General features: G+C 46.0%; 1 protein-coding gene across 1 annotated transcript in view; it reads left to right on the forward strand.

The window, feature by feature from the left end:
• Positions 1-12827, forward strand: part of LOC132818488 (pappalysin-2-like) — a 487615-nt gene that overhangs the window by 124414 nt on the left and 350374 nt on the right. Inside the window, exon 2 of the mRNA XM_060829547.1 lies at positions 7561-8623. Within this exon, the coding sequence (XP_060685530.1) occupies positions 7561-8623 (1063 nt within the window). The remainder of the gene's footprint in view (positions 1-7560; positions 8624-12827) is intronic.

The raw sequence follows: 12827 nt of genomic DNA on the forward strand, positions 1-12827 counted from the left end.
GGCAGAGCAGACTCAATGGATTTGAATGGCTTACTCCTGCTCCCACATCATGAGGTCATATCCTTAGTTCTTGATCCTGCACTTTGTTTCATTGTGTTTTAGTTCACCCACTCCCTGAAAGTGTTGACCCATCTTCCTCTTGACATCTCACATACATGTGGGGAGGTCTCCTTTTGCAACTGGGCAGTCTTAATCTGTGAGCAATGAGTTGTTCCAGCAAGTGAGACATTGTAGAAGAGGCCAATACTGCTCTTGCCTAATGTGTGCAAACAGGTGTGTGTATCATATGTATCCCCACTTGTCCTCCATCCGAGAAGCCTCTCTACCAGTACTCTCCTGAACCCAGGTCAGGAGCAAAGCTGGGTGGTTTCCTGCGTGGAGTTGGATCTGAGCCACACTGGAACAATGCAGTTGCCTACTGAGCCCTTGTATAGTGCTCCTACCCTTTGCAATTTTTATTAACATGTGTTCCTTGCCAGAGTAACTGAATGTGGACCTCATTAATTCCACACACCTCAACACACAGTCTATCTTTGGCAAAACAAGGAATCTATATCGTTAAGCTTCACAAATGTGGCACTTATGTGAATGACCAGTATTTAGCTCCACGGTTATGCCTCCCAACTGTGCCCGCTCTTCAGCGCTGCTGTCTGACGATGAGGATACCCAGTGCAGTAGTGGCTGACCATCACTAAATATTCGAGTGAACACACTGTCCACTGTAGACTGAGGGGTGAGCTGTACTCATGGGGAGGGGAATTCCAGCAATCAGATACAGGTCACATTGCCTCATAATGTATTGGGTGAAGACAGTACAGGGCACATTAATGGTGTGGAGTGGAGCACAGAGATCTGGGTGTAATATTCCAGCGAAAGTGAGTTCTTTGAGAATGGAAGACATTTTGAGAACTTGAATTCTGCTTATTTTGGAAAAAAAATGAACAGTGGAAGAAATGAATCTGGCATCTGTGACCGGGAAACTGTGAGATTTGATGAACCAGTTAAGACTTTGACAGCAATGTCCTTTTTTTTAAAGATATAAAACCTGCCCCAGCTTGTTCTGGGCTGTAGGTGTCATCACACCGATACGGTTTGACTCTTGACTGTCCTGTCGAGTGGCCTTAGAGGTCCTCCCGTTATATCAAGTCACCGATGTATGCTCATAGTCAAGAAGGCAGGTTAGTCCCTCATTGATTGGCTGTTGCTAACCTCATGAAGGTGAAGGGCACAATACCTAGTGTTGTTGACTGACTGACTGCTGATTTGTTATGTGAGGACCATTGTCTGACACACTGACTGTACAAAGTTAAAAATCACACAACACCAGGTTATGGTCCAACAATTTTAATTGGAAACACACTAGCTTTCAGACCACACCACCTGATGAAGGAGCGTCGCTCCGAAAGCTAGTGTGCTTCCAATTAAACCTGTTGGACTATAATCTGGTGTTGTGTGATTTTTAACTTTGTACACCCCAGTCCAACACCGGCATCTCCAAAACACTGACTGTGCACTTCTGTATGGGTCAAGTTACATTAGTCTTGCGATGAAAGGAGGGAACGTAACTTGCTGAGGCTAATGTCCCTGTACGGACGGTGCACCGCTCTTGCATGGGAAGTATGCGATGATTAACATGATAAGAGCAACACTGGTGAGTGCTGCAGGAACAGTTATTTGAAATCCTGTTTGAGCTCATCTCAGTGCACGCCAATTGAAAACACATTTCCTGGCTCGCCTCCCACCCCTGGTATTGGATTCGAGAGCTTTCCAGACGCTGATGAATTGAGGTCGATTGTAGTAGGTTCGCCCTGAATCTGTTTTGTAAACATGGGAGGCCTTACTTGGGAACGGTTTGTTATGTTTGGATAATTAACCGCAGAGAAACCAGATCTTGAATTGCTTGCACTAAGGGGCTAGAATTGCCAGCTCTGACTGTACCTGCAGAGAGAAACCTGTTTAATGTGCGTCCCGGGTGAGATTCACATACTGCGATCTTTTATGACTCACTCGCTTTTATTATATCCGCTAGTATTCTAGGGAAGCCTCGGCTCTCCTGCTTAAAGGGGAAACCCTGCCTGGTCAGCCAAGCTGGGGGGAAAGCTCCTCTGTTTTCGATAGCTGTATGACATCAATGGGGAGGGGGTGGGGGTGGGTGGGGGAACAGTGTATACAGTGTGAGGAAGTACTGGGGGGACTGGAAAAGGCAGGTGGGAGGACAAGGTCGGTCTGGAGTTGGCATTCAGAGGATGCCAGGGGAAGAGTAACAAGACCACAGGCCTGATGCCAGGCAAAAGACCTCCTTGTTTCTCCTTTTGGCTTATCCAGCTGCAGCCACTTCACCCCGGGCTGAGTCGTTCAGAACTGTTGGGAGCCACTAGTACCAGTACCTTCTGCTACCAGGCTACAAGTAAAGAAAAAATCACACCACACCAGGTTATAGTCCAACAGGTTTATTTGGAAGCACTAACTTTCAGAGCACTGCTCCTTCATCAGGTAGCTGTGGGACAGGACTATAAGGGACAGAATTTATAGCAAAAGATTAGTTTCATGTGACTGACTGAATGATACATTGAACAAATCCAGCTGGCTGTTGAGTCTTTCATCTTTTAGAATGGGTTGCAGGTTTCGATTTATTAATATGTAAATATTAATGGACCAAACTTTACATATTAATTGACATATTAATGAACCAAAACCTGCAATCCATTCTAAAAGATGAAAGACTTAACAGCAATCTAAGTTTGTTCAGTATATCATTTCAGTTGCATGGCACTTTAATCTTTTGCTATAGATTCTGTGTCTTATGGTCCTGCTCCACAGCTCCTGCTGAAGGAGCAGGGCACCGAAAGCTAGTGCTTCCAAATAAACCTGTTGGATTATAACCTGGTATTGTGTGATTTTGAACTTTGTCCACCCCAGTCCAACATCAGCACCTCCATGTCATGGCTAAAAGTAGCATGAGAAGTAGTGAGACAAACTATTATTTCATCACTGAAGCAAGAATCCGTGTTTCTGAGTCACTGTTTGCAATTTCCAGATGTTCAAAAACAGGTTCACAGCGATGCAGTCCTTTTTGGGCAGTAGTTGCTCTTGTCCTGTGGGAGCCATCTTGAATAGAGATAAGATCAAGCCTCAAAAAAGCCTCTCTTTGCTGCTGGACTGGGGCATGAAGAGGGCTTCCTTCCTTTTCTTTGACATGTGATGTTTTGTGTCCATGCAAGAGGGTAGGTGTTGGCCTCTGTTTGAGAGATCCTCTGAAGAATGACACCTTGTACATTGCAGCATTCTTTCAGTACTGCCCCTCAGTGTCGGTCTAGATTCTATGCTCAGCTCTCTGAAGCAGGACATGATCAAGTGCCCATGATCATTGTCCCAAACTGGCTGACCATGGCATATCTGAAATAGCCTTTATAAAGAGGGCAGGTGTTCAGTGGGAATACGGCTAATCTGTTTCCAGCTGTGGGTGAAGCTTATGGGATAATTCCGTTGTGCTTTGAGAGCTGCACTAAATTGATGTGAAAATCAGAGCTACAGCAGTCTGAGTTTTATCCTGTCCCTCAAGCACTGACTGCCAACACAGGCAAGTGGGACCAATCTAGTTTGGGAAACTTGGCCAGCATGGACGAGATGGACCGAAGGGTCTGTCTCCATGCTGTATGACTTGATTATGTGTCAGGTTGTTGTGGGTATTTGGTATGTAACAACCCAGGTTTTGGCAACAATCAAGTTCAAAATTGCTGGAAGAGGTGAACGAGTCCTGAGATCGCTCTGTGGGCAGAGGGTGGGGGCTGTCCCTGCCTCTCGGCCCAGAGAAATCAGGGTTGTCACGTTTCATTTTGTGCTTCTCTCTTAATTGTTTGGGATTGGACGTCAGGCAAATTAGGATTATAGAGGCTTTCAAATTGCTGAGGGTGGGTTGGTTTCAAAACTTGTGAGGTGCTCAGTCCAGAAAACACAGTTGGAACATACAGATGAAGTCCTCCCTTTAACCAAAAACAGAGTGTGGAGTTTCATTGGCCATTGGAAAAGTGCGATGGGCGTCATGCCCCACTTCTATGGTGAATGCAGCCTGAGCTTTGCAATCTGATCCCGTCACCTTGTCACCTTGTTAATAACTTATGAAGTGGGCAGTCCTGGTCTTGGTGGATTTCACAGTGGAATGAAAAACGGGCTCAGGCCTAATTCATTCAGCCCCATTCAATAAAAACCCAGTGGGTGTGCTTGTGGCCTGGACATCACTCTCAGTCCTGGCTCCCACATTCCTTGACTGTCTTAATGGGTGAAGATAAGTCTGATCCAGCCCCAAATATTTCGAATCACCCAGCCTCTTGGGAAGAGAATGGCAAATGCTAATGACCCTCCGACGGAGTAGACTGCACCTCATCCCGTTCTGGAGTGGGTGACTCCTAAAAGGGTATTGACTTTCTGGTTCTGCCCAGCTGTGTGTGAGAGAGAGAGAGAGAGAGAGAGGGAGAGAGGAGGGCCGTAGAAGGTGGATAAAGAGCACGGCAATGTGCACTTTTGTGTACGGCAGGGAATTTAAGCTTGGACCAGAAACGTCGAAAGTTGTTTCTGCAGCAGGTAGCCGTCTGTGAATTATAACAAGGAGGGAGCTCGATTGACCTATCCAGGCAACACCCAGCAGCAGGAGGAGGGACCTTATCTATGGTGTCATGGTATTTGCTGTCAGCTTAATGGATTGCTGAGCACCAGTCAGATCTCTAAGGTTGTCCAGGCTACACATTGTGGTTCACACTCTTTGCACTAAAGTTGAGCTCTCTGCATTTCTCCCTGTTCCCTAGATTTCACATACAGGAATCATCAATCCATGTTTTCTGTTATCCCTCGATGTCTTGTTGGCAGTCATAGAATTATAGGAAAGAAGCCATTTGGTTTGTTGAGTCTGCACCAAACCTCAGTATCCCAGCCAGACCCAGCCCTATCTGAGCCTGCACATCATGGACCAACTTAGCATGGCCACGCCACCTAACCACCACATCTTTTGGACAGTAGGAGTGAACCACAGCACCCAGAGGAAATCCACATGGGCAGTCACCCGAGGCTGGAACCAAACGCTTATCCCCAGCACAGTGAGGCAATATTGCTACCCACTGAGCCATCATGGCGCTCTAACAGGCTCATATATAGGACATTTAATTTAAAGCAAATGCTTACTCCTCTCCCACGACTATCACACTAACGGTCTGTCCTTCTCCATGACTTTGTAGGTATCTTTGTGATCAGCGAGATTATTCTGTACCTCTGGAGCAGGATAGGACTTGAACCTGGGACTGCTGGTTTAGGGGTAGGGGCACTACCTCTGTGCTACAAGAGCCCTCCTCAAGTATTCAGGTTTGAATGTACCATTGCAAATCCTAAAATGAAATGGGTGATAAGCAGAGCAGCAAATCTGTGAAACAACTATCCAATTCATCCCACTCCCCTATCCATTACTTACAGCCTTGCAAACTTTTTCTCTTCATTTCTTTGTCCGCTCCCCTTTTCAGAAATTTCAACTGAGTCTACTCCCAGCATAGTTTCAGGCAGGGCACTCTACATCATAACATCTTGCTGTTGAAAGAATGTTTCGCCTACAGCGCCCCAGGTTCAGTTGCCAGTTCTCTGAAATCTGGGTCCTGTGCTTACTCACATTGCTACCAGTGGAAACCGTTTCTCTTTACTCTCTCAAAGCTAATTTCCAACACCACCGCAAAAATCTCAAATGCTCGAAGATAAACAGTACTGATATCTCTCGTCTCTGCGTGTAACTGAAGTCAAACACAGGCTTCCCATGAGGTGCACAGAGGTGGAATACCTTGTAACAAGAATACGTTTGAGATGTCATGAGTAAGTCCATGCGTCTCAGATTTGCAATGTACCTTTTCAAATCGCACAGTATGTCAGGCTGCGTTGGTCATCATGAACAATTATTGTTGAAAGGTTCTACAAACAGCAGGTAATAATCCCTCAGCATACAGCTTTCACTGAAGGACACTCAAAATACAGCCATTCCCTTCTCAGGCTTAACCTTTAAACTTCTGTATCTACCTATACCTTACATGTCATATAAAAATATGTGAGTACTTTCTGGAATAGGATATAAATCCACTGACTTCTGATTTAAAGAGTTGAGTCAAATTGAATCATTTTCTTCAGAAGGATATAATTGTATGGGATATCCTGTTCAAAGAAGGGACTCATTTGACCCAAACAAGATTTTAATTTTCTGCTTCGAATGGTCCCCCATCTCCACACATTCATCATTCACTGTTTTCCGAAGACATTATATCTTCAGTGCCTCCTTATTTTCTGCTTCAATGGGTTTTCCAGTTTTTAATTCATTGCATGGCCTCTCTCTTCACTAAATGCAAGGGGGCTAGCCTTCATTACTTACAATCATTACACTTTCTTTACCGGCTGTCCCTTGATCTTCACGTCCATCACTGGAGACAGCAATTTGGATCAAAATTCTTCATTAACTCCAAGGCTTTGCTTTGGCCACCTCAGACACTTTTCCAAAAGAATGAATTTCCTTACTTCCACTTTGATTCCCAAAATTGTTTTAGTTGCTATCATCTGTGTCTTTGTAGGAACATGACCAACCTTCCAAAACATCGGATGGCAAGAATGGCAACTGCATTTGGTCTTTGCAACGTAGACGGAGAAGTTGCTGTTATGCCAGGTTTTCAAAAGCTCCCTTAAAGGCAGAATCTTTGCCCAGCTTTCGATGACTCTCTGCAAAAGTCTGCTTCTTTGCAGTTTTGGGAAAGGCTTGTAATGATGGAGCTCAAATGAATTTAATAATTGTCACTATAGTGAACCTATACCCTGGGGGTTTTCCACCTTTTCATTACACATTGCCAGCTGCTAACACCAGTTGCAACTTGAATTTGGAAAGGCCAGAGGGACTATTGTCCTTCTGTGTATCCAGGCCAAGTGTTTGTCAATGCCAGCATTACATTCCTGTGTGGTTGGCTGTCCCGCAGTGGTAGAACCCTGGCTTCTCAGTTAACAGGTTTTAAGTTCATGTCACTTCAGAAATGTGGGCACAAAATCTCAGCTGGCACTGCCATGGAGTACCGAGGGAGTGCTACACTGCAGTAGGTGCTGCCAACCTTAAACAGAGGTACCAGCCATCTCAGCTGCACAGATCTACACATTAAGGAGAGCATCCTCCAGCATCTTAGCCGACCTTTATCCCTCATTCACAATCGGTAAACAGCAGGTCAGCTGTGGGATCTTGCTGTGTGTTAAATGAGCTGCCGTACTTCCTTCGTTGTCCACCCAAGAAGGGCTTTTGGGCTGTGAGGCACTTTGAGGCATGAGTGGGGAATTGCATGTGTACAGGTAGCTTGCTCTTTTACACTGAGTCTTGTTGGATCTGGGAAGAATTAATTTAAAGCCAGTATCTGGAGCACTGAGGTTGTGAAAGATGCTATGTGAATGCATGTTCTTCCATGGGTGAGAACATTGGACAGGGAGTAGCACATGCTGCTGCCTTTGCTAATCCAACCCACCACACTTCGGTGTAAGAGCATTTTCTCTTGCCTTTTCTTGCAGGACTTTTTGACAACTGCTCCTATTCACTTAGTGAGAAGGGCTGGATGGTTGGCATTCAGTCAGTGGAACATTCTGGAAGGAGGAATCCCCGTTTCTTCTTCTTGCTCCGGACAGACCGAGCGAGGAACGCCACCGTGGTGTTTGCCCACCAGCGTTACCATGCCAACAGCTGGACGCGTGTGGCTGTGTCCTACGATGGCCGGCGGATGATGCTGTACATCAATGGAGCCAGGGTCGGCGCCTCCGGTGGCCAGCTGGGGGATCTGCACAGCGCTTTTATGAGCTCCTGCAGGACATTGCTGATCGGCGGGGACAACTCCCAGGATGGGCACAGTTTCCGTGGTTACCTAGCTAGCTTCACCCTGTGGAAGACCGCAAAGTCTCAGAAAGAGCTGACGTGGAGTTATCGTCACGGTATTCCTGTGGGAGATCCTTCCTTGGTCTTGGAGGCAGATTTCTCTAAAACAGAAGACCAATGGATACCGGATAAGGACAGTCACTACCCCAGCTGGGAGCTGATGCTTCTTCCACGGCCCAAACTGACGTCTGCTCTGAGCCCTCTGCCTTGTGGCCTGACTGTTTGTGACAATGTTGATGTCATTGGCAACTACAACGGTTACTGGCCGCTCCGGGACAAGAAGGTCATCCGCTATCGAGTAGTCAATGTTCATGATGACCAGCGGCGCAACCCCACTGTCACCGGGGAGCAGATCGAGCTCCAGCACCAGGCCCTGAACAGGGCCTTCGGCAGGTACAACATCACGTGGGAGCTCAGCGTCGCCGAGGTCCTCAACACCACCCTCCGCAACCGAGTCATCCTGGTCAACTGCGAGAAGAGCAAGATCGGCAATGACCACTGTGACCCCGAGTGCGACCATCCCTTGACTGGCTACGATGGAGGGGACTGTCGGTTCCTGGGGAGGTGCTACGTCTGGAAAAGGAGAGACGGGGTCTGCAACATGGAGTGTAATAACATCCTGGATGACTTTGACGATGGGGATTGCTGCGACCCCTCGATTACTGACGTGAGGAAAACCTGTTTCGACCCAGACTCTCCAGAAAGGTAGGAGTTGTTCTTTTGTGTAATACTCAGTCACAGGAATGTGAGCTTCACTGGCTGTCCTTGCGTTGGAATTGAGCTGTGTCCTTGAACTGCTGCAGGGAACACCCTACAGTGCTATTGGGAAGGGATTCCCTAATGACCCTGCTGTTTAATTGGGGGGATGTCTTTGGTATAGCGCTGTACATACACATTTGTTAGTGTTAGCAATTGCAGGATATTTAGCAACGAGCATTTCCAAGTGAAGCCTTGAATGTGCTAAACGTAGGAGGGCTGAAACTTGGTGTTCATTCGATTTGATTTGGTTTATTGTTGTCACATGTACCTAAGCACAGTGATAAGCTTTGTTTAGTGTGCCATAGAGGCAGGTCATCACATACAAAAATATACATAACATAAGGCGATCGAGCAGAGCGAAGCGTACAAATGTACGGCTGCACAGAAATTGGACAAAAAGCAAGATCAACGTTAGATTTAAAATGTGAGAGGTCCATTCAGAAGTCTAAGAACAGCGGGGAAGAAGCTGTCCTTGAATCTGCTGGTACGCATGTTTAAGCTTTTGTTGTCTTCTGCCTGACAGAAGAGGTTATAACTGGGGTGGGAAGGGTTTTCGATTATGTTGGCTGCCTTATCAGCTTTTTTAGAGACATGCCAGTGTGAAACTTTAATTTCTCACACCATCTGTTCTTTTCGTCTTCCATCTTGATAAGATGCTCTTTTCTAGCACCAGAGAAGAGGAGAGTTCCCTTCGATTGGCCAATGCTGATTTGAACACAGCTTCCTAAAAGGATAGCATGCACGGTGGCTCAGTGGTTAGCACTGCTGCCTCAGAATGCCAGGGACCTGGGTTCAATGCCAGCCTCAGGTGACTGTCTGTGTGGAGTTTGCACATTCCCCCCGTGTCTATGCGGGCAATCCACAGATGTGCAAATTAGGTGAATTGGCCATGTTAAATTGCCTATAGTGTTCAGGGATGTGTAGGCTAGGTGCATTAGTTAGGGGAAATGTAGAGTGATATGTGCAGACAAATGGGTCTGGGTGGGTTACTGCTTAGAGGGTCATTTGGGCCAAATGCCCGTTCCCACACTGTAGGGATTCTAATTATAGTAATCTCGGGCAGTCCTGAAACTCCTCAATGTCATAAACTGTAGAGCAAGACAGCTCTGTCCTTCCAACCTGTAAAGATGTGAAGTGTTCATGGCTGACAGTGTTGAACAGGACAAAGCCTCAGTGTGGTTAACAGTCTGGGAAGTCTTCTCAATGGAACTTGCCTACACTGCGTTTGTTTTATGTTTTAGTTTAATCAGAAATGATAATTAACCAAGGATCTATTTTTTAGTTTCCAAAGTGTTGTTTTTATTAGCATTAAAACGCATGCTCACGACTTTAGTTAAGAGCAGGAAATGAAGAGTTTAGAATGATCAAAGTATTCTAATTGTGGAGTCAGGATGTTAACATTACAGAAACATTGACTGTGTCTGAATAGTGCCATGTGTGTCCCCAGACAGTGCAACACGCCCTTCTCCCCCCCAGATGGCGTGCTCTCTCTCTTGCTCTCTCTGTCTGTCTTTCTCTCTCTCTCTCTTATTGTCTTCCCCTCTCTTCTTCTCACATTCTCACTCATTCTCTCACTTTCCTCTCTCTCACTTTCTATCATTTTCTTTCTCTTGCTGTCTGTCATTTTCACTCTTTCTCATTTTCTCTCTCTCTCTCTCTCTATTTCTTATTCTCTCCTTATCTCTCTTTGTCTTTCTCTCTCACATTTTCTTTCTTTCGCTCGTCTTTTCTCTCTCTTTCTTCCTCTCTCTCTCTTGCCTTCCTTCCTTCCCTCTCTCTTTCTTTCTTTCTTCTCTTTCTTTCCTTCCTTCCTTCTCTCTTTTTCTTTCTTTATTTCTCTCTCTCTTCCACACATTCTTTCCCTTGCTCTCTCTTCCTCGACTATATGGCTGACTGCCACAGTTAATCTAGTAGGTCACTGCGTCTGCCTGAGTTCTGGACCGTCCCTGGGCTATCTTGAAGACCGTGTCCAGACTGTGCCCTGTCTGCCCCCTCAGGCTGTTGCCCTGCAGCACCACTTTGGAGAAGCGCAGGTGAATTGCACCAGGATCCAGTCTGAAAGGAATCTCTGATCCACACATGGGAAACTGATTATCTCCCCCCTTGTCCCATTGCAGTTTCTGTGCGCTTTTGCACAGGTTTGCACGGCAGCGTGACGCCTGGTATTGGTGCCTGTGTATTGGAGTGGAGCCTGAACCCAGAACATGCTCACTCTGAGGCAATGCTGCTGCCTCCTGTGTTACAACTAACACTATTCCAACTACTTTACAATGGGCAACACCTTGTGTTATCACTTTATCAACAGCGATTCTTACAAACCAACTAAAACATTCAATATGGTTAATGCAAGGAATCATATCCGCCACACATCCTTGAGTGAAACCTCCAACACTCGAGAAATGTTAACATTGAATTGTTAAGTTGCATGCGCTTATGATATCACCTTTACATTTAGCCGTCATGATGTTTTGTTTTTGTAGGTATCTTAATTGCTGGGACTTGTTTTCCATTTCACTGACCTTCCCTGTAATCTGATGGGAAAGATTGGAGGCGTTTCACCTGACCTCTCTTTCCCCCTCCCACTGAGGCTGGATTACTGCTGGGATCAGCTATTGGGGACTGTATTGTTGAGTGTCCATAGCCAAGCAGAGAATGAGGATAGTGGGGATATCCCTTGATGCTGTCTCCATGTGGAAAGGCCAATGCAAACCTATCGTTCCAGGCCTTGTCCGGCTTCTCGATTCCATTCCTCCTATTCCGGGTGGGGAATTTTCACACCTTTTCCTGATGTAGTCAAGGCACTGAGCGGGCTTTGTGGTACGGGGTCAGCTGACTTTGGGAAGACAGATTTGTGCAGTTGAGGGACTTGGAATTGGGACGGGTCCACTCCTGGCCTCCATTCCAGGGCACCTGGGTAATTTGTAATGACCCACCCTCCCTGCAGCACCATCCCCCTCCTCTCCCAGCCATTGGGCAAGGTGGATTTGAATTAATTTTGAGGAATTGAGGGTTTTGAAACAAATGGCACCTCTTATTATCAGCGGTTGTTGAGAAATGTGAATTGGCCAGTTGTGAAGTGGATGTGCCCTGTGACTCAGGCTCTATGAAATCCTTCTGAAGATGAATGATTTGAGGCATGTTCAGTCCCATCCTTGTGACACAGGACAGAGCAAACTCCGTTCTTGAGATGGGCACAATCACATTGCCATTTTAACTTTGCTTGACGTTGAAACGTGTGGCCGTGAGACCTGTTGCCAGTTCAGACCTCAGTGGTTCACTAATTGTGTCAAACAAAAATGAAAGCCCTGCAGATGTCTGAAATTTGAAAACAGATATTGCTGGAAAAGCCCAGCAGATCTGACAGCATCAGTGGAGAGAAATCAGAGTTAATGTTTTGGGTTTAGTGACCCTAAAATTCTGAAGAAGGGTAGCTGGATCTGAAAACATTGACTCTGCTTTCTCTCCTTGGATGCTGCCAAACCTGCCGACATTTGCTAGCAATTTCTGTTTTTGTTCCCGTATAGAGTGTTGCATTATTTGGACTTCCCATCTTTCAGACAGCTGTTCTTTAGATTAGATTCCTTACAGTGTGGAAACAGTCCCTTCGGCCCAACCAGTCCACCCTGACCCTCTGAAGAGTAACCCACCCAGCCGCATTTCCCTCTGGCTAATGCACCTAACACTACGGGCAATTTAGCACGGCCAATTCACCTGACCTGCACTTCTTTGGATTATGGGAGGAAACTGGAGCACCTGGAGGAAATCCATGCAGAGGGGAGAATGTGCAAACTCCACAAAGTCACCCAAAGCTGGAATTGAACCTGGGACCCTGGTGCTGTGAGGCAGCAGTGCTGACCACTGAGCCACCGTGCCATCCCGAACGTAGGTTCTACTGACCTACATTAGGCTTTGATGGTATATAAATGTGGTCAAGAGCATCCCCTGCTTTCATGACCTGCATTCCACTGTTAACTAACAATAAGTGATACATTGATTATTATATTCTTTGCATTTTGATATATGACATTTATTTGGTTACAACTTGTCATAGTAACTCACTGTTGCATTCAGATATGTCTGAGATATGCCAAGTAAGATAGCCACTCGATACAGATGTTGCTTTATACTTTTTGAGTAATTGTCCAATTGA

This window comes from Hemiscyllium ocellatum, chromosome 9, assembly GCF_020745735.1.
Source record: "Hemiscyllium ocellatum isolate sHemOce1 chromosome 9, sHemOce1.pat.X.cur, whole genome shotgun sequence".
NCBI lineage: Eukaryota > Metazoa > Chordata > Chondrichthyes > Orectolobiformes > Hemiscylliidae > Hemiscyllium > Hemiscyllium ocellatum.